At 39.9% G+C, this 22,329-nt stretch overlaps 1 protein-coding gene across 2 annotated transcripts; it reads right to left on the bottom strand.

The window, feature by feature from the left end:
• Positions 1-227: 227 nt before the first annotated feature.
• On the bottom strand, positions 228-22,045 carry GJB3 (gap junction protein beta 3). 2 transcript variants are annotated; one of them, XM_026680618.2, is made up of 2 exons: positions 21,782-22,045; positions 228-2,554 (listed from the first exon to the last, which is right to left on the bottom strand). In XM_026680618.2, the coding sequence occupies exon 2, from the start codon at positions 2,518-2,520 to the stop codon at positions 1,717-1,719; it is 804 nt and encodes a 267-aa protein (XP_026536403.1). In that variant the 5' UTR covers positions 2,521-2,554; positions 21,782-22,045; the 3' UTR covers positions 228-1,716. The 2 variants fall into 2 exon arrangements, with proteins under 2 accessions (XP_026536403.1, XP_087826655.1); XM_087970529.1 differs by lacking the exon at positions 21,782-22,045 and adding an exon at positions 4,929-4,983.
• Positions 22,046-22,329: the final 284 nt, after the last annotated feature.

Genomic DNA, 22,329 nt, shown 5'->3' with positions numbered 1-22,329 from the left:
TTTCTTTTTTACTTAGTACTTTTCTTTTACTCATGTTTACTTTCTTCTTTAAATTTACATCAATTTTACATGGTTAATAAACATTTCTGTAAGAAAAATTAATAAAAGAAAGAAACTTGTTCCTGCTCTCTGTTGCTAACTGATCCAAAATGAGTCACAAGTCCTGCCTAAAGTTTGTTCATCATGGATTTTATTTCCCACAGCAACAGAAGCATCAGCCAAACAAATACTTTAAATATGATTTTAATTCTTGCTCTGCATGGAGGATGGTTTACATGGAATTCAGTTAAGGAGACACAAAATCTATTTACAAAAAAATTCTGTAGTCATAAGATTCTATAGTCATAAGATCCACACTTGTGTCAAAATAGCTTAAATATTTTTGCTAAAAGCAAAATCTTTTCTGTTGCTTGATTTGTTCCTTTTGGCTAAACTGAGCTGTAAACATCAATTTCGAATAATGTTTCCCTCCACTTCTCTTCTTAAGACATGTCCCATTTTCTCTGGACTAATTCTTCCAGAATAATTTCAAATGTTACATTACACTTGATTTCATCAGGATTTTCTCTGTTTCAGACGGGATGAGGGTGGAGAATTGGGGAAAGTTTCATCAGAGTAATGAATGAAAAGTAGGAGAAAATTCAGGAAGAAGAAAACCAAGGATGCTCTTCCCTCTTTTTTGTCCCCTCATCATCCCTTCTAGCTATATCAAATTTAGCTTCCCATGTCAGTATACCTCCGTCTTTTCCAGAGAATAGAAGGCCATGTCATGTCTGGAAGACTTTAGAGAAGAAAATACTGTCTCATTCCTTTTTAACTCAACTCAACATCTTTGTTTTTGTCAGTAGATAATTATGATATAAATAATGCTTTGTTAAGGTACTTTCTATTCAACAGTGGGTACTGTCATCAACCTCAACTATAAATGGGATAGGAATAGTGTAAGCAGACTTTCTTCTCCTCTGTCTTGCAAAATTTGCCTAGCAAGACTTTGCTTCCCTGGGAGTTCCTCAAATATGAACAAATTCAGAGTGGATTTCCTCCAGGTAAAATTCAGGAGAGGAAATTCAGCTAAAACAACCTTTCAGTGTGCTTTGTTTCAACGGCTTTGTAGATTGCATTGGCATTTGTTATTTCAGAGAACTGTGGTCTGCAAGAGAAGGGAGGACATCTAGGTTAAATTATCCATGTTTACTGAATTTCCCTAATTCATTTACTCCCCTCCTTCTCAGGCAATTCAGTGATTAACACTCTATAAACAACTCTATGAACAACTAAATAAATCAGTTGAAGAAATCAAGGGTCATAGATTTTGGCTGTCCTGGGTTTTAAAGACCACAACATATTGTGTGCAGATGTTTGTCTGTCTTCTGAGAGACTTTAGAAAAGTAGAAAGCATAAACCTGAGAATGTAGAAGGTTACAATTTTTCTAGAAGGTTTTGGAGAACAAACCAACATAGATTGCCAGAGCATATGAAGTGTGTGCATACTTAGCTTAGTTATAATGTGAAAACAGATGGCCTTGACTTTAGACCTGAATAAACATGGCAGTGTTCCTGTCAGCTCCCCTTCAATCATTGTGGCCCTTCCCTTGTGGAAAATTTGGTTAGTGATTCAATGGAAGGCTTCCACTTCATGTCCTCCCTCCCTCCCCAGTTTATGTTTGGAAAATGTGTCCTGGCATGGGGCCATTTTGGATTTGCTTCTTCTCCCTCTCAGATTAAAGTCAGGTTAGGTGCAGAAGCTCTGAGGCCTTCTAAGGGGGAATTCTTTAATTTCCCATCCTGTGCATGTTCCATCCTCGAATGGCACTGACATGTGGAGGCCTTGCTGTAGGTCAGGGACTTCTTGTTCTTCTTCCATTTGTTCATTGAGCGGATCACTCTCTTGAAGATGAGGTAGAAGATCTCACACACGGTGAGGACAATGCAAAGAGCTGATGCCCCTACCATGAAGTATGTGAAAATCTTCTTCTCAGTAGGCCGAGCAATGTAGCAATCAATTGTATTGGGGCACGGTTTCAGATCACACTTGACCAGGCGTGGCAGGTCAAAACTGTCCCAAATTCTGTGGAGCAGATAGAGGAAGATGATCTCAATACCTAGCTTGAAGAAGAGTGTCAGGAGGTAAGTCCACCAAAGACCACCATGTTTCCTTCCAGTGTTGCTATAAAGTTTGGGACAGTTTTCCCCATTCTTTTCTCGGTTCTTCCTTTCTCTGTCCTCACGATAGGCCACGTGCATGATGACGAGCAGAGATGGGCAAGTGACAAAAATAAGCTGCAGGGCCCAGAGACGGATATGGGAGATGGGGAAAAAATGATCGTAGCAAACATTGGTGCAACCAGGTTGCCGGTGATTGCAGTCAAAATCCTTCTGCTCATCTCCCCACACCCGCTCAGCAGCTACCACATAAACAAGGACACGAAAAACAAAGACCACAGAGAGCCAGATGCGGCCAAAAGCAGTGGAGTATTTGTTCACTCCACTCAGCAGACCCTGTAATGTCTTCCAGTCCATGGCGATGGAAGTTGGAGTCCCAGCTCACGAGCACCTGGAAAGTCAAGAGAAGCACATAGTTAAATCAGTTTCCTAGTGTTCAAGTGTTAGGTAACTTTCTAATGCTTATATTTGCTTTTAATCCAACATAATATCTTGAGGATGTTACTCAGAGCGGTAGGTATGATCACAGAAAGTAACTGGGGCTCAAAGAAGTGAGTAGAGCAGAACAGGAAGAAAAGGCAATTGATATTTAATAGTTTAAGTACATGCATAAACTAATGCTCTGCTTTTCTACCTGCCAAAATGTGGTTGAATTGTATATTCACACTGTTTGGGGCACCAAAGATAGAGGGCACCAAGGGAGATGCAAGTTGGCTCTCATGCTAAGTTGGGTCCAACATGCAGAACCTCACTTCATTTTCCTGAGAGTAAGAATAATTAATCAGTGAAATGACTTGCCTCTAGAAGTTGTGTGTGCTCCAACACTGGAGGTTTTTAAAATTGGACAACTGTTTGTCTGAAATTGTGTAGGGTTTCCTGCTTGAGCAGGGGGTTGGACTAGAAGACCTCCAAGGTCCCTTCCACTTACATTTCCTTTCAAAATACTGCTGTCCAGGTCTCTCTACCAATGGGTAATTTTGTAAAATTTCCTTCAGAATTATGCAGGAATGGACTGTGGAAGTCATTTCCACATCAATAGGACATAAAATAGTTGATAAGAATCTTTGCATGGTCCATAGGCTGGGTTCATACAATATCCTAAGCTCCAAATCCAGGTTTGCAAAACAAACTACCAGGGGTTCATATTATATACGATATCGGAAAACATCATCTAAACGATGGCTTCATGTGCAGACATAATTTACACTAGTTGTTAAAATAACGATTGGTTTCCCCATAATGTACTACCCCATCTCTTTTTCATTTAACCTGAATGCTGTATGACCCTAGCTTTCCTTAGAGACCCTCACAGAACTTTATCTAGAACTTTGAAGGACCTGTTGCTTTCTCTAAACACATGGATCCTTTCTTCTTGCTAGATGCCCCCAATCTTGTGTTTTCTTCCTTCCGTTACCTTTCACATCCTTAAAGCTTAAAATGCAAGGGTGTGATTGTTTTTCTGACTGCCACCCATCTATTTGTTGTTGTTTTTTAAAATAACATCCTCTAAACTCGTTCAAATATCACTGACTATATTCAGTTCAAACAAAATACAGTCAGAAAATATGAAATAGACGGAAACTGTCCCAAACCTTTGGGTATTTAGATCACAGCATCCAAGTATGCCAAACATGGGGTTTTCTCTTGCCTTTGCTGACTTATGCACAGTTATGATTCATAAGTAATTTAAATAGGATGGAATGCTATTCCCTTCTGCAATTACAGTCCCATTGTTATACTAACTACATCATGATATTATTGACATTAGCTTCTGACAAGATAGAACAATCTTCTTAATATTTTTTAATTGCATTCTGCATTGTTTTATATTAGTGTTTTTAAAATATGGCTTTTATGTCTTGTTTGTTAACTCCCAGAATTACTTAAGGTGGATGTGTATGTGTGTGTGTGTGTGCATTCATTCATTCCAAACCAACCAGCCTACAAATAAATTACATTCTCTGAAATTATCTTGGCCATTTTTCTTCTCTGATTTTATTTCAGGCAGATAGTTTGCTCTGGCTGAAAATGCCGGTGTCACAATATTTATTTACTGAGACTGGAGATAACTCATTATTCAGCTATTATGTTTAGTTGACTCACACCTTAGTGGTTTCCCAGAATATCCTTGAAATAATTTATTGGAGTAAAGCGGTTTCCAAGACCATAGTTGGGGAAGGTTTTGACTTGATACACCTGTCTCCTGTTCAGCAACTGGTATGGTCCAAAAGTACAGCATGGACATACTGCCTACCAAGTGTCTAAATCAATGTTCCTCAACCTTGCTGGCTGAGGAATTCTGGAAGCTGAAGTCTTAAAGTTGACACGGTTGAGAAACACTAATCTAACTGAGTGCTCTTTGGATGCTTGGGTAAAGAATGAAATGCTTTAGGATTTTGCATTCTCAGGATGTTGATTGCTTCCCTGACTGCCACCAGCCTATTTTTTTAAAAAAATAATGTCCTCTTAACTTATTCAAAGACAGCTTGCCATAATCAGTTCAGACAAAATACAGTCAGAAAATATGGTTCTAATTTTTGTCCCAAACATAACAAGATAGGCCTAAAAAAATCTACAATGCAGGGGCGCATAATTGGGAACTTGCACCAGACTGCCCCATCCATGATAAAGGATCATTCAGGACAAGTGCATAGTTCTCAATCTTTTTAAAAGTTGTTGTCCATTGGGCATAGAGGAGAATGTACAATATGTTTGTGAAGAAACTGCAACTTAATGGTCAAATTTGAGTTTTGTTCTGGCCTCACCTACTCCTCCCAAGTCCTGCTCTGCTGCCCCATTGTGGTAGGTAGGTAGTGTTCGTGTTCCTGAGAGGGATAAGCAAAGAATGGTGTAAGTGTATGTCAGGACCATACATTCCCAGCAGGGTCATCCAAGGTGTGAAGGTCATCCCTTCTGCCAAGGAAGCAGATATCTATAGTGGTCAGCAGCAACACAGGGAGATGCTGGAGTGGGCAATCACTTTAGGGACAATCACAAAGCCATCCATTCATACTGTCCAGAAGAAAACAGTAGTAAACCACCTGTGTATTTTTACCAAAGAAAGCACCTTGAGAGCAAGGCAAAGAAGACCTCGAAGACTTGATTAGGGACAGATCATTATGGGGGAAAAAATCTATGTGGTTATTGACAACTTAATGGCACATATCCATCCAACCATCCATCCATCCAGATCGAGGCATCTTTCTGTCTGTCTGTCTGTCTGTCTGTCTGTCTGTCTGTCTGTCTGTCTGTCTATCATATTTCTTCACTGCCCATCTCCCTCAAAGAGAGGTTCTGGGTGGTGTACAATAAAATTCAATAAAATCAACATTAAAATCAGAATTAATTTAAAATTTAAAAGTTTTACAATTATAAAAATAACATTATACAATTTCAAAAGGTGAAAAATTCCAACTTTGGGGGAGGCATGATTGTTAGCAGTTGTTAATATATATGCGGGGGGGGGGATTCTTATGGGGCCAGCCATGATTGTGTGGGCTTCTGTGACCCCCCCATGCAAGGCCACACAGCCCTGTTTTGATTGTTTTGATCTGCAGCAGTGCAGCATTTTTCTAACCCCTTATCTATTCCTAATTCCTTCTCCTTTCCCCTCCTCTCTTAGATCTTCATTGCTGAAAAAATATTGACAAAATGCTGTCTTGATGTAATCAAGCTATCGGTTGACGGACTCCAAGAAGGAGGCGGCATTTTAGCGGATGTGCTTGTTTCCCTGTAACATATCAAGATCCCCATTTTTTCTTGCAGTTTGGTACAAGTGTCTTGTGGACCCAATCGCAGACAATGTTAAGCCTTCTAGTTTAATGAGGTTCTGGCCTTTAAAAGACCTGGGATCTGGAAAGAGGGTGACATGCAACACAACCATTCTGTGAACTGCACTGGCTGCTGGTTTGCTTGTGGGTGCAATTCAAGGTGGTTGATAATCACCTTGAAAACCTGCCAGCTTGGAAGCCATATTTCTTTGATTCTTCTGGGCTGCCAAACACTTCATGGCATGGGTTCAGGTTTATTAAGGGACCATCTCTTGGGATTGGCCTGCCCCACATGTGCTGGCCGAGGAGGCATGCTGTGGGCCCCATTGGCCAGGGTATTCTGGCTGGTGGGGTCCAGCAGAAGGGCCTTCTCTGCCATTGGGTCTGATCTCTGGAACATCTTGCCACCCATCTGATTTTCCATAAGAGCCTTATGGAACGGCCAGTTACTTTGGGGTTCCAAAGGTGAAGTTTCATGTTGGGAGTGGCTGACAGGTTCACATTCAGATCCCACCTCCCCTCTGCTCGTCCTACTCCCACCCTCCCCATCCTTCAGCTTCTGTATTTTGTATTTCTACATTTTGTAGTATTTTATATTTACAGTTTTATCTTTCAATATTGTAAATCACTCAGACTTACCCTGCTATAAGATGGGCAGCCAATAAAGTTGATAAATAAATAAATAAAAATAAAAGCTTGTTCTTTTTAATCCTCCTAGGCTTAGGCCCAAATTTGCTTCTGCCTTACTTCCTCTTTCTTGCCTTTTCATCTCCCCTCCTTTGCCACCCACTCTTTCCTCTTGGCCCCGTTCTTCTGGCCATTACTGATTTTAATCCCACTCTCTGGGTTACACCCATCAACGGTCAGCGTGCTTCCTCTAATTCATCCCAGCAGGCGGCTTCTCAGATCTCTAAGTCAGAACTGGGTGACACATGCCCGCCCACTGTTTCCAGCCCCATCTTGAATGACATTTCCTCTACTTTCTGCACCTCCTTCTTCATATTTCATGGTGTATTAATGCCTTGTCTATGTTCCCCTGCCAAAGGCCATTTCTTACATAGCAACCTCTTTGCTTTTAAATAATGTCTTGGATTTTCCTGTGTTTCAAGATCCGTTCCAAGTCTTTAACCTTGTCTTGCTTGGGATTTAATTATTTTTTATGTATTACTTTTATCTTTCTCATCTGTTCCACAGCCTTCTCCTAATGGTATCATTATTATAATTATTATTACTTTGATATGATTATTATTATGATGATTATTATTACTCTGTATACTGAGAACTTATGTACACAGTTCCTGTGTGTCCAATCACACTTAACCAATAACATGTTCTATTCTATTCTATTCTATTCTATTCTATTCTATTCTATTCTATTCTATTCTATTCTATTCTATTCTAGTCTAGTCTAGTCTAGTCTAGTCTAGTCTAGTCTAGTCTAGTCCATTCCTGTGGAATGTTCTCAGTAATATATGGGGTGCAAAAATATTGGATTGCCATCTGTCAGAAATAGTGTAAGGTCTCCTGCTTAGGTGGGGTTGGGGGGGGTTGGACTAGATAACCTACAAGGTCCCTTCCAACTCTGTTATTCTGATAAATGTTTGAGTTTCTCTGATCCATTTCTTGCTAAGAGTTTTTTTTTCCTTCTCATTATTGGTGTCTGGTATTGGCCATTCCAACTAGCTAACTCCTTGGCAACTTTGCCCAAGTGGCATTCTCCCCATCATTAATTTGCCTATCAAATCTTGGTTTCTGAAGAAGTCTTGGAGGGAAAATAATGAAACCCATTCCAGGTAAGAGAATGTTTACAATAAATTTGACCACACACCCACTGCCACTTGACTCATTTGGATTTGTTAAGAGACAACATTAGTATGTTTGCAATTATTTTATTGGGCGTCCAATATGGGCTGCTTCTAAGCTGTTCATGGATGAAAGCAACATAATATTCTTTTATAGATTGTTTCACATATGTTATTAAGCTGTGGTTGATTTCACCTGCCAAAAAGAAATTTAGTTCATAAACTGAGCTAAGCAACCGGGTCATGGTTTGTTCAAGCATAACAACTGAACAAACTGCAATTTTCTGGATATACGTAATACACTGAGTCACGACTGTCCAACCATTGGCTTGCATGGGCTGCATTGAGTGAAGATGAATTATCTTGGGCCACATACAAAATATATGATATAGTTAACATATACAAATAACAAATTTCTTTTATTTTTTTAATCTTTTATTATATCTTGTGGGGCCACATTTCTTGCTATTCAGGACCATATGCAGGCCACATATTGCATATGCCAGTCCAATGTCATAAAGTACAGTTTTCAAGATACAGAGCTGGACTCACATCATGTAGAATGGGATGAATTGCTGCAGCCAACTTGCCAGAGTCAACTTGCCACGGCCAACTCATTGTGGAACAACTTACCATGGCCAACTTGCCATGGGACAACTTAATGGGGGACAATTCAGCAATTCAATTTAATTATTTAAAATAATCCAAAAATTATTTTAATTTTTGCTATTCCCAGTTCATTTTGTCCCTCCTTTGGCATCCTGTCTTTCATGATTCTATTCCACTATTTCTATCGATTCTATGTTCTATTTTTTCATGATTCTATTTCTCTTGTCCTATAGGGAAACTGTCCTGCTGTGAGTTATCCGCGCCAAATTGGCTGGCAAGTTGTCTGTGAATTGGCTGTGGCAAGTTATCATAGACCTCAGATCAGGTGCTAAGAATCCTGTGCATGGCATAAAAGTATGTGAATTCAGACTAGGATATGGCATAATCTGTGAACCTAATTACACCACTCTCCCAACTGCCTAATTTTTCCAGGGGCTCCTGGAGTTGTATGTTGAATAGGGATTTGACATACAAATATAAGCATCTTATTGAAGTTCTGGCCAGACACATACAGGTAGCTTATACCCAGTTTAGTGATTGTTCAAAGTTACAACAGCACTAAAAAAAAATAACTCATGACCATTTTTCACATTTATGACTATTGCAGCATCCCTGTGGTCATGTGATCAAAATTTTGGACACTTGGCAACTTATGTATTTATGAAGGTTGCAGTATTCCAGGGTCACGTGATCCTCTTTTGCAACCTTTTGACAAGCAAAGTCAATGGGGAAGACAGATTCAGTTAACAACCATGTTACTAACTTAACAACTACAGTGATTCACTTAATAACTGTGGCAAGAAAGGTTATAAAATGGGGCAAAACCCACTCAGCAGCTGTCTTGCTTAGCAATGGAAATTTGGGGTTCAATGTGTGACCACAATGTTTGTGGTCGTAAACCGAGGACTATTTATATATTGGCTGTTCCAAAGTTCAGTTCAATCAGGTTTTGCCAGAATAGCAGCTGTTCTTAGCTAGGAAATCCTGCTTGTGTCTTGGGAGCTGTCCAATTCCCCTTTCTCTCCTTTAATTGTGGTGCTTGTGAGCAATTAGATCAAAGTTTTTTTGTGCATCTGCAAAGAACCCATCAAACAGGTGGAGCCGCTTGTATTTTGACTGTAGGTTTCCTACCATTTTTTTTCCAATAGACATTTAAAAAAAAGTTTCCTAAAGAACATAAGACTATGCAAAATTACAACAATGTTTCCTGAGATTTCAACCAGAAATGGATTATCTGGATTTTTTCTAGCCAGTCCGGAATTTCCTGAGTACCAAAAGATAATCATGGGCTCCATACATGATGTTAAGTTAATTTTAAAATAATTGTTTGCTGAATAAACCCTAATGGCTTGTTTTAGGGCTAATACAGTTGTAAAAGGTGGGTTAGAATGAATAATAACAATAATAAGGCTAAGCCTCTTTGATTCAACCTGATGAATCTTAAACCCAGTTAACAAAACAAAACATGTAATCTATCTCCAAACCAAACCAAATTATGGCTTGATACAATAGCTTAATTCATACAAGAAAATTCCACCGGGGCAGAATTCCCTGTTCCCATGCAGACATTTGAATCATCCAATCCCTTTTTAGTACAGCATGTTGTGTGAACTCAGCCACTGAATGAGTTTATTTATTCTGCCTAACCAAAAGCACCTGGTGGCTTAATGCAAGTGATATTCAGCTTGGTTTAATGGCCATTCATAGTTACAACAGCACTGAAAATAAAATGATTTAGAACCGGTCCTCGCACTTATGACCACCCTCACAATCACATGATAAAATTGGAATGCTTGACAACTGCCATGTATTTATGACTGTTGCGTTGTCCTGTGATCAGGTGATCACCATTGACAATCTTCCGAGTTGGCTTCTGACAATCAAAATGAATTAGGGATTTGTTTAACAATTGTGTGATTCATTTAACAACTGCTTTGCTTGTAAGAAGGTTGCAAATGGTGATCACATGTCTTCTGAGACACTGCAACAGTTGTAGCTGTAAGCTAGTTACCACGGTCATTTAATCACATGACCGTGGGGTTGCTGCAATGGTCATAAGTGCAAGGACCCATTGTAAGTCACTTTTTTTCATTGCTGTTGCAACTTCAAACATCGAATGAATGGTTGTAAGTTGAGGACTACCTGTATGCAGGAATGCACATGATGTTGGTTTATCTTGGTGTCTTGTATAGAAAGGAAAAGATCCCAGCTGTACTCTGTTTATATATTGGTCCCTTTTATCCAGTTTTTTTCTTAACTTTCAATGTTTTTAACACTTGATGTATGTAAGGTTCTAATTGTTTTATATTACCGTATTATGCCATTGGAAGCCATCCAAAGTCACTTGTCAGTAAATGACAATATTTACAATAAATAAATTTAATAAATAAAAGGGGTTTGCATTCCCTTGTCTACCAATCTTCAAATGCACTGAAGTTCAATGTCCCAAATCTCTAGAGCAGGGGCCTCCAACCTTGGCAATTTTAAGACTTGTGGACTTCAACTCCCAGAATTCTGAGAGTTGAAGTCCACAAGCCTTAAAGTTGCTAAGGTTGGAGACAGAGGTGGTACTCAGCACTTCTGACCAGTTCTGGAGAACCAGTAGCAGAAATTTTGAGTAGTTTGGAGAACCGGCAAATGCTCCGTCTAACTGGTCCCGCTCCATCTATTCTCTGCCTCCCGAGTCCCAGTTGATTGGCTGGGTCTTCTTTTGTTGCCCTGCACAGGAGAATGGAGCTGGAAAGCAGGTTAGTGGGGGGAGGAGGGAATGGGATTTTGCAGTAACTTTCCCCCAGGAGTGGGGAAGGAATGGAGATTTTACAGTATTCTTCCCCTGCCATGCCCACCAAGCCACGCCCACAGAACCGGTAGTAAAAAAATCTAAATCCCACCACTGGTTGGAGACCCCTCCTCTAGACAGCAGGACTACATGGACTGTGGAAGGTAAGGCGTTAAAAGGATCAGCCCTGGATCCCAAGGACAGACAGGAAAACAACAACATCTACAGGTGTATGTCTCTTTTCTCCATTGTAATTACAGATGGCTCTATATAATAATCAGGCAGTAGAGATGAAAGGTCCACACATTTCCCATCTTTCAAAGGCCTCCTTTTCCTTTTTTTTTTTTTTTAAAAAGGTTATGTAGGTGTCCAGCTGATTTCAAAGTCAAAGAAAATCATGTTTGAGCAGGGGATAGCTTGAAAACTTTTTGGTGAAGCTTAATAAATTAATAAACTCCAGAAACAAAAGAAGAAAGAAAGAAAGAAAGAAAGAAAGAAAGAAAGAAAGAAAGAAAGAAAGAAAGAAAGAAAGAAAGAAAGAAAGAAAGAAAGAAAGAGGGAGGGAGGAGGAGAGAGAGAGAAAGAAAGAAAAGAAAAAAAGAACAAAAAAGAAAGAAAGTTAATAGAATTTGAGCAGAACTTTTTTTTCTTTTGGACTTGATGGATTTTTATCATTTTATTTTTTCTGCTTTCATACAGTAGAGTTTTCAAAAATGGTATTCTTCCCTCACCTTCCTTTTGATATAATCTATTCTCCCTTCCTTAGCTCTGAAACAGCTTATTCTCTTGCTAGTTGACGTTAAGCAGGCCTCCTTCTGCAAGTAATAAACTAACCTGTGGGAGGTTTATATATGCTCTTCAAAAGAAACAGGAAAAACTAGACAATCTTGCCTCTCCCCTCTTGTCTCCTTCTGTAAGAAATAAACTAACTTTTAACTAGTGGTTCTCATGATTCCAGTGAATTCCCATAAATGAGCAAAGGCATGTTTTCCATACAACTAATCCCTCCACGAAGAAAGCTAGCATACAAATGCAGCCTTTTCCGCACAGATTAGTTTTCTATTTGCGTGGATTTCTTTCCCCCCATGTGATAATTGGATTCTGCATAATCCAAGAACCAAATCATATTATTTAATTGATCAATTAAGTTCCATGTTACTTAGTCCAGAGGATAGTCAAATTAAAACTTTTTCAAATTTAGGTCCTGCTTGGCATTGAAGCCTAGTGCCCAAAATTGCATTCTAAGAAATTTCGAGGCAAACAAACAAACAAAACCTTTGCAAATAGTTCTTAAAATTTTGCTTTGCCATGGCCTTTATAGGCAGAGAAAGCAAATGGCAGCAGAAAAGTAGTTGTAGAAGTAGTAGTAGTAGTAATTTTCTCTTCTTTTTTCTGTGATCTTTATTTTTTCCTTCCTTCCTTCCTTCCTTCCTTCCTTCCTTCCTTCCTTCCTTCCTTCCTTCCTTCCTTCCTTCCTTCCTTCCTTCCTTCCTTCCTTCCTTCCTCCCTCAAAATCAATCATCCTTCCTTTTATTAAAGATTTTTTTCATTAGACCCTGCAGACATCCTTGCAAGAAAAGAGAACGTAATAAATTGTCAGCTGCTGCTGCCTGAAATGTAGCCACTGTATAGAGAAAGCAAGGCAGGAGAGTAAAAATGTTGGCAGCTGTGTGGTTTAGCTGGCCAGACAGAAGAATCTAAGAATCTATCCAATACTACTTGAACAGATCTTGAATCATGCCTAATTTTCTTTATTTCTTCTTGTCCTTACTGATGTGGCTTTACTGTTCTTTCAAGGCTTTGACAGGCAATTTCAGCCGACCTCTTGATAGGATTCTTAAAGTCCCTGCTTTGCCAGCTGCAGTTAATAGATCTTTCTGCTGGAACTGATCTGGCTTCTCACTGACTTGGCCAAACTTCAGTTTTTCAATGCAATAGATTATAAATCTGATCCATGTTTTCCTTTCCACTTCATGGCTGCTCCACAATACTATATGTTGGGAAGTCAAAAGGCGCATCATGTGTTCTGGGAGGCAACAGCAGGGTGTGTGTGTGTGCGTGTGTGCGTGTTTGTGTGTGGGTGTTTTGGACGGGGATGTTTGGTAAGAAGTCTTTGCTTTACTTTAAAAAAAAGCTAGGAGGCCAGTCTTGATAGCAGTTTAATAGCATCATCCAGCCACTGCTGGGATGACTTATCACTGCAAGTAGTCCTCGACTTACGACCACAATTGAGCCCAAAATTTCTGCTGTTGTGAGACATTTGCTCAGTGAGTTTTGCCCCATTTTATGATCTTTCCTGCTGCAGTTGTTAAATGAATCACTGCCATTGATAAGTTAGCAACCCGGTTGTGAAGTGAATCTGGCTTCCCCGCTGACTTTGCTTATCAGAAGGTCGCAAGAGCAGATCACGTGACCCTGGGACACAATAATGGTCATAAATATGAACCGCTTGCTAAGCACCTGAATTTGGATCACATGATCATGGGGCTGCTGCAAAGGTCGTAACCGTGAAAAATGGTCCCAAGTCCCTGATTTTAGTGCCGTTGTAACTTTGAACGGTCACTTAATGAATTGTTATAAGTCGGGGACTACCTGTATTGAAGGCAGGCAGGCTTTAGATGGCCACCCAGATCAGTCAGAGGGAAATGCTATGGATTTGGCGCATTGCCCACTTCAAACTGGTGAAAAGCATGAGTCTGTTTTTTGCCCAGTAGAGATCTAAAAGTGAGGGCTGAAAAAAATTAGGTGTGTGTGTGTGTGTGTGTGTGTCATATGGTTGCCAACTCTGCTGTATAAAGGGTTAAAAAGGATTGATTTAGTATTGGGATGACCCTGATTTAAATCTACACTAAGTTGAGAAATTTCACTGGGAGACTTTGGGCTAATGGCTCTCTGTCCTTGGCCTCTCCGTCAGCCCTTTGAAGTTGTCCAGATAGGATACAAAAACCACACATTATGGGAAGGTTGCAGTAACAGAGTCTGCAGTAACACAACTCCCCTTTGCCTTCCAAAGAACAAGGGAGGATATTTGTTTGTTTGCTGGTTTATTAAATTGATAGGCCACCCTTCTCACTGATAGGGATCCTTTCTCCATCCCCGTTCCTTTCCAGAGGACTAGGAAGGGTACTAATTAATTTATTGATCAACCAATTAACTAAGTTGATGCACCATCATCTCACTGATAAGGGGACTCTGAGATCCTTTCTGAGATGCCTTCTCCATCCCCGTTCTTTTCCAGAGAACTAGAGAGGGGATCACTTTTGAAACGCTTTCTTCACTCCTTTTCTTTCTATGGACCGAGATGGACTCTTGCCTGACTGGATGCAACTCTTCCTCCTGCCTCCCTATTTTGACAGACCATAATATCCTCTCTGTCTTAGCCCAGGAATCATTGTTGGGATCGAGGTGTTGGAATGGCAGTAGGGAGATCCAAAGTCTAGCCCTTCCTAAGTCACAGAACCTCTCGACCAATCCCCTGCTTCAATCCTAGGAGTTATGATAAAACGACAGTGAACAGGTTGAACTAGGAGTGGTGAGACCCTGATTCTAGCCCCTTCCCAGGCCCAGAAGCTTCTAGGGGGCTTAGAGGGGCCAATCCCTCCTCTCAAATGTAGTAAAAGATAATTGGGAAGGCACTAAATAGGTGTGGAGAGACTTGGGTTTGATCCCGCAAAAAGAGTTTGGGTCTTTCTTTCCTTTTCTCACACACACAGACTAGCTTAAACCTAACTGATTTGTTGATTGATTTGTTGACTGATAGATTGTTGGTATTTATTAGATGCCGAACAATGGATTCTGAGCAGCATACAAAAGTAAGGGGGGGAAACCCCATAAAAACAGGCAAAAGCCATGAAAATAGGAGCAAGTGCTATGTATTTATGCTGCCTTGGGCTTGATGAAGAAAGCGGGTTGCAACCTAAATAAGTAGGGAATTTGCATTTTTTAAAAGCTCCTCTATAAAGTCATTAATTATTGCCTATTTCAATTATCCATAACTGCACCGTGAAGGGTGTGTCTATCTGTATGTTCAAACCATCTCTTGTTCTCTGATGAAACTCAGGGGTCTCCAAAGTGATCAGCATTGACCCCCACCCACAGGGTTAAGGTTAAATGTTTGGGGATCAATGAAAAATCTGAAGCTTCATAAAATGATCAACAGGCTGAAGAACTTGGGGATCCCTGTCCACACCCTCTTATTTCAACAGTCAAAACTATAGCAATTTTCTTGAAGCTGTTAACAGATAACTAGGCACTGTAACGTAATCCCTACCAATCTGATGTCTAAAGTCACTTAGTCATATTCTTCATCTCAGTTTCTGTAACCAGAATTTACATTTCAAATGCAATATGCAATCATACCTCCCAGTTTGAATAGTTGGAGTAAAACTCAATCATTTTTTGGAGATTCTTTTTCAGAATGTTGATTATATATAAGTGGATCAAGGGGCTCTTATGCAGCAGGATAATAGATTCATGAACTCTCCTTTAATGCATTATATTTGAATATAACTTTGGGAGACTTATTTCGGAACACAACATTTCATATTCTCCATATGGAACATATTAACATCCTGGATAGATGCATTAAAAATATGGTTGTGCAAATATGTTTGTCCCCATTTTTTCTGAATGGTTTCATTTGGCTTTGGCAGGTATCTTGCACAGAATCTCAGAAGCCATTAATTATTGAAGGTGGTGTCAGATACTAAATAACTATTGTTCGTTTGACCGAAAATATTAGTGTGGGGGAAAAGAAACCAGTTCGTTCTCTATCCAATGGTAAACAGTTATAAGGAGAGCCGTGATGCTCTTCTCTTCCCTGATGACTCATTTTCTTGGCTCAAATTTTGTTTGGACTAAAACGCCTGAGAAGCACCAACACAGATACATTTGTCAGCAAGGAATGCCAACCAGGCAGAAAACAGCTGGATCTAAGCCTTTAGCAGTAGCGCTGATTGCAAAACATACGCAGGTAGAGATAACTGCAATGAATCCAACTGCAGATGGAGGCGCAGGAGTGGCCCCTGGAACAAAAACACTCCTGTCCATTGTTCTTCCGCCTGACTACAATCCCTGCAATGGATGAAGGGCTGCAAAAGCTGATGGGAGTTAGCAGAGATGGCTAAATTGGCTGCTTTGATACAATTAAAACACACACATACAATTACCTACTTGGAAACTGTTTCTGGACTTTGTGCTTGAGGTGGAAAAAAAATGAAACTTTGATTTTGGGTTTTACTGATTAGATAGATTGTTGCTATAGAAATGGCTGGTTTATACTGTTATGTAAAAGTGAAAAATTGGGGTTTGTTACTATCTTATTCTACTGCACCAAAGGGAGTTGGAAATCAATGCCTTTTCTTTCTTTTTTCCTTCTTTTCTACACTCTTTTCTTCCCTTTTTCCTCCCCTATTTTTCCTATTATTTACTTTTGTACTTTATATAATAAACTAAAAAAAAAAAAAGATAAAACGTATTGTTCTTCTGCCTGCTGTATGGTTGAAGCAGCCATATTTAGAACCGCCAAAGATTAAAAATGTCTCTGCTTTATAACAGGAAGGTCCCAAATGTGCAGAAATGGAGCCCAGCCCTTGTCAAGGATTGCCAGTCTGCTTTTCTTTAAAGACACGATCAGATGCAGAAATTAGGTGGCAACCTGGCTGATGTCCTGAACTAAAATGCACTACTAGAATTAAGCAGCTCAGTGACATTGCTAGTTCTCCCTCATCATCATATTACTTCACCAAGTTCTAGAACCTGCAAACAGTTGCTTGTTTTAAGAGATATGTGTCTTCTATTCTCTCCAAAGCCTGTTTGTAACAGGACTTTGACATCTGCATTCCTAGAAATTCTCAAATGGGAGTTACTAGGGTGGGTATTGCAGGTGATCTCTCAATCTAATGCATGAGATTAAAAGTAAGATATTAATCTCTTTACTGATAGAATACTTAGAAACTACCTGCTAAGCTGAGCTAGCTTTAGGTGGTTCTGAGCAACAACAATGGTTGGCTTTGGCCTAGTGTGTTTTGTGAATCTAGCCAATTATGCCTTAGTCTTTAAACCATGGTTAGGGTGATATGGCTTGATGGGATACATAAACCTAGTTGCAATCTACTTGAAACCCGCCTGCTGTGTTTCTTAATCCCATTGCTGGATTGTTTACTCCAAACTGAGATCTAGTGAAGAGAGAAACATGGTTATAAATGGTTACTTAACCATTGTGTGATCCATTTGTTTGAGTTTTAGCTTGTTGTGTGAAGCTAACTACCATGGCTTGTATGTCTTTATTTAGGCTTAGTATGTTGTTTGAACATATTAAGGATGTTGTATAGGTTCTGCAAACCTCAGTGAAATACCTATCCAATGTTGACTGTTCTTGGAAGCTAAACAAAGGAGATCCTGATTAGTTTTTGGGCAGGGAACCATTTGGATGTATAGATTTGTATGCCAAACTAGGAAGTTGAAAAAGCAACATTGAACAAGATAATGGCAAACTATTTCTGGTGTTCCTGTCAATAAACCTACCCTACATGCATGTAAATGATGCAGATGTCATCAAGGTAGGGGGAATGGCCAAATGCATATAGCATAGGTGGTATCTGGCTCAACAGGAGCAACTGGGAGAGCAATCTAGGTGTCTTGGTAAACCACCTCTGAAGCAAAAAAGAAAGATAGCTTCAAGATCACATGAAGCAACAATGCCAATATATACTGCAATAGTGAAACCACGCTTGGAATACTGCATCCAGTTCTGGTCACCATGATACAAAAAATATATGTTAAGACCCCAGAAAGAGTGCAGAGAAGAGCAACAAAGATGACTAGGGGTTTGGAGGATGAACAATAGGTATGTCCAGTCTAATGAAGTGAAGAATTAGGGGTGACAGGATAGTAGACTTCCAGTTATTGAGGGGCTGTCACCAAGAAGAGTGGGTTGACGTATTCTTCAAAGCCCCAGAGGGCAGGAGAGGGAGTAATGGATGAAAGATCATTTAAGAGAGTTCCAACCTAAAACTAAAGAGAAATTTCCTGACAGTGAAAACAATTAATCAGTGTAATGGCTTACCTCCAGAAATTTTGGGTGCTTCATCACTGGAGGTTTTCAAGAAGAGACTGGACAGCCATTTGCCCCAAATAGTATAGGGCAGTGGTTCCCAAACTTTTTTTTCACCCTGCACCCCTAAAGAAATTTCACTCGAACCTCGCACCCCCTGAAATATAGACTTTCGGAACTACTGAACGTGTTAAATATATGGTAGGATTGAATCTTTTCAGCTATGTATGTGACGGCCACTAAATAACGATACTTAACTCTAAAATGAAAACAAAGTTAATCCATTGCATAATAAATAAAAATGCCAACATATAGCCAATATCCTATTATTTACCTGGACTTTTCTTGCACCCCCTGGAATATCGTCTCGCACCCCCGGTTGGGAACCCCTGGTATAGGGTCTCCTGCTTGAGCAGGGAGTTGGCCAAGGTCCCTTCCAACCCTATTAGTCTATATCAGGGGTGTCCAACCTTGGCAACTTTAAGACTTGTGGACTTCAACTCCCAGAATTCCTCAGCCAGCTGCTGGCTGAGGAATTCTGGGAGTTGAAGTCCACAAGTCTTAAAGTTGCCAAGGTTGGACACCCCTGGTCTATATTCTATGTTCTAACTCACCAGCTGTTGAGTTCTTTCAGAGACTTACAATAATATTGCATATGCATATGCAACAATATTAAATCTGATTTTTTTGGCAATGCTGAGAATTTCTTGAACAAAGTGAATTATGGCCCTAACAGAAGTGGAATTATAATTTTCCCTACAAAAATCTCAATGGCTGAAGAAATAAGCCAAGGTACAGGCAACAGTGCAGGCCAAAACAATTGTCAGGCTCTGAAGCAAAGCACCCATATCCTTGTGACCAACCTAGGTAGTCCTCAACTTACAACCAATCATTTAGCGACCATTTGAAGTTACAACGGCACTAAAAATAGTGACTTACAATGGGTCCTTGCACTGGCAGCATCCCCACAATCATGTGATCAGAATTAGGGCTCTTGACAACTGGCATGCATGTATGAGGGTTGTAGCATCCTCAGGTCATGTGTTCACCCTTTGAGACCTTCCCAGCTGCTTCCAATAAGTGAAGTCAATGGGGGAACCCAGATTTGCTTAAGAATCATGTGATTCACTTAACAACTAAAGTGATTCACTTAATAACCCTGGCAATTTTTTTAAAAATAAAATTGGATGCAACTTAATCACCAACTTGCGTAGCAATGGAAATTCTGGCCCCAATTGTGGTTGTTAAGTTCAGTACTCCCTGCAGTAATGATGCTGTCTGGGTGGCTGTTGGATGCATTTCCAGCCATGCAGCGTGCAGCTGCAGCCACCAGATTTGCTGATGTAGACAAAAAATAATTGAAGGGCCTTAGTTCAGTGGTGCTGTACCTGCCTTGCACCTCAAAGGTGATAGGTTAAGCTCTGCCAACCTCACCTTCTCAGAGGTTAAAACTTTCAGAGAGACCCTGCCATGATTGCAAATATCACTGAGACATCACAAATTGAGCCTAAAGTAATCTTTTAATTTTCAGTCTGTCTTCTTGCAAATGAAAAACTTGCACACATGGAGTTCAACAGTCTGGAATTTTCCTTTCTTTATAGCTACTTTGGCTAACAATCTTTAGCCCAAACAATAAATAAAGTTTTGGGTTCTCCAACACTGGAGGTTTTAAATAAAAATTTTAAAAATTGAGGGAAGCAGTCAAAAAAAAAAAAAAATCCTTCTGAATCTTGCACCTACAGACCAACCGAGCAATGAATTTTTCTCTCTGGATTAATTCCAGCACTTGGGAAAGCACTATCTTTGAAATAATAATAATAAGCTCTTGAGACCCCCGTTTTGAATGCCCACTTAAACAACTGAATTTACATTGCAAATGGTTCCCCACCCTTGGCTAGGACCAGCACTTAAACCAACAACCACCCCATCTGACAGTTCTCAGTCATTCCTCCTTACCACCACCCTGGTGCTCCCTTTAGCAAGTCAGGTCTGGCAGGAAGCATCTCGTTTTTCTCCCCGTGTGAAGTTTATTAAATGTCCTTTATAAGCAGCTGCCCTATCTTCATCAAATTGCAGAAGCTTTGGGGGAGCACGTTTTGTGTTTCCTACTCCAGGAACTACTTTTATTTATTTTTTCCTCTCTTTGTCTAGTTGCTACCTTCCTTTACAAGCCAGTGCATTTCAAAAGCAAAGGTATTTATAAGAGGATATACTTTGGCTGCAAAAGGAGAAAAAAATTAACTCTTTCTTCTCCGTGCCTGCCTTACCTACTTCCTTTCTTCCTTTCTTCCTTTCTTTCTTTCTTTCTTTCTTTCTTTCTTTCTTTCTTTCTTTAATTTTATCGAGTAAATATTAAAATATTGGACACAGTGTGACCTTCCTGGCATTTGTCTTTGCCATACATCCTATAACATAAAACAAATAACCTTCTACTTACTGTATCAAACCCTAAGTTTATACTATTAATACATCCAGTATATTCATTTATATTTCCTGCCTACCTCCTTTCCATCTCCATCAGAACACATACGTTTTGCTTTTTTTCGTACCAGTATTAAATTTACTACTGCTACTATGACTAATTTTAAAACAAAGGCAGTTTGCTGAATGGAGAACCTGATAATTGCCATACAGCTCCAAGGGATTGATGGGAAAGTTACCATTCAGATGACTGAACAATTAAGGTTGATTTTTCTACATGCCTGATTTTCATTCCTATCAAGTCACACACGTCCTTTTTATTCTGGCTAGCATTCAATTTACTGCTACTACTGCTTCTAATTTTAAAAGAAAGGCAATTTGCTGTATGGAGAACCTGATAATTGCCATCCAACACCAAAAGACTTAATGGCCAAGTCACTATTCAGATGCCTGATGCAGAATTAAACCCGGTTTCTGTGCATCGAGACACTTCGTCTTTTCCTTCTGCCTCTTGGCGGAAGAACCAACCTTGTGCTCAGCTGCAGTTCTTTAAAGCGTTTAACTTAAAAGGCCTCCTATTCTGTAGAAAACCAAGAAGATGAAACAACTGAATTATCTTCATTGCTCCCTTAAAAACCCCCAACCTCCAAGCTCAGCTCAGTTTTGGAGGTTCACAAGGCACTTGAGCACTGATGAGGCTTAAGGAGATCAGTAGGACAAGGAAAGAGGCACTTCCTGGTTACAGACATTAAAGCACTTTGTTTTTTTTCTGATGTTTCTTATTGAAGCAAACTCTGCTAAGCAAGTTGTTCAGCAACTGGACCCCTCAAACTATTTCGTTGTGGGGTCCTAAGTAGTAGTAAGAATCTGGTACGGGTAGTCTTTACCTCTGAGTGCTGAAAATGCCTACTCAGGCTGCTAGTTGCTTGAACAAGCAATATGATCTTATTATCCACTGAAGTTATACCTACACATCATGTTTAATTCATTTTTTTTACCATGAAAATATTCCCAGTAATCTCTGTTCAGGGTTAAAGAGTTGGCAACCTGGTCGATCTCTCTCTCTCCCTCCCTCTCTCTCTCTATATATATATATTTAAAGAGAAACTCTACTGAGAGAGTCTATCTCTTCATCTTCCGAAACTCATGTCTGTCCACCAGTAAGAAGGGAAATTCTACTCACCACCTTCTTCAAATCTTCTCTGGCCTGTCCTCAGATTGGCCAGCCTCCCCCCTCCCCCAAAGAAAAGCAGGGGTCTCTTTTTTCTTTGTGGCAGCTCTTCTGAAATCTTAAGAGTTTAAGCCATGAAACTTTCTCCTTGCCCTGCATGAAAAAAGCACCGGAGGAATCCAGCTCATGGCACTGTAATGAGATGCCTTATTTTGTGTGAGCAATAGGGTGTGGCCTCAATTTTCTTGAGTTGTGCAAGGAGAAAGGAATTCCCTCTGTGTGGCGAAGGGGGGGGGTCTAAGTCAGACTTTTATTTGGCTGGTTTTGCAACCAATCTAATTGTATCTGTCTTAGATCTTGGACAGAGGTTGATTGCCATAAGAGACCAGACCAAGAAGTCCTTCTCCTTCCCCCAAATCAATGTTCCCTTGGTCCATTCAGTCTTCCCGTTCAAATTTGGTATACGCCAAGCAAATCCCCCAGTTCATGACACAAACCGGGAGCAAAAATAATAGGTCTTGGGCAGTTGTGACGCAGTGTGAAAAGAACTGATTGCAGGT

Source organism: Notechis scutatus, chromosome 8 (genome assembly GCF_049901735.1).
Source record: "Notechis scutatus isolate UNSWTSFEM ecotype Mainland chromosome 8, rNotScu1.2, whole genome shotgun sequence".
NCBI classification, from domain to species: domain Eukaryota; kingdom Metazoa; phylum Chordata; class Lepidosauria; order Squamata; family Elapidae; genus Notechis; species Notechis scutatus.
This window is presented reverse-complemented; position numbering and strand designations above follow the sequence as displayed.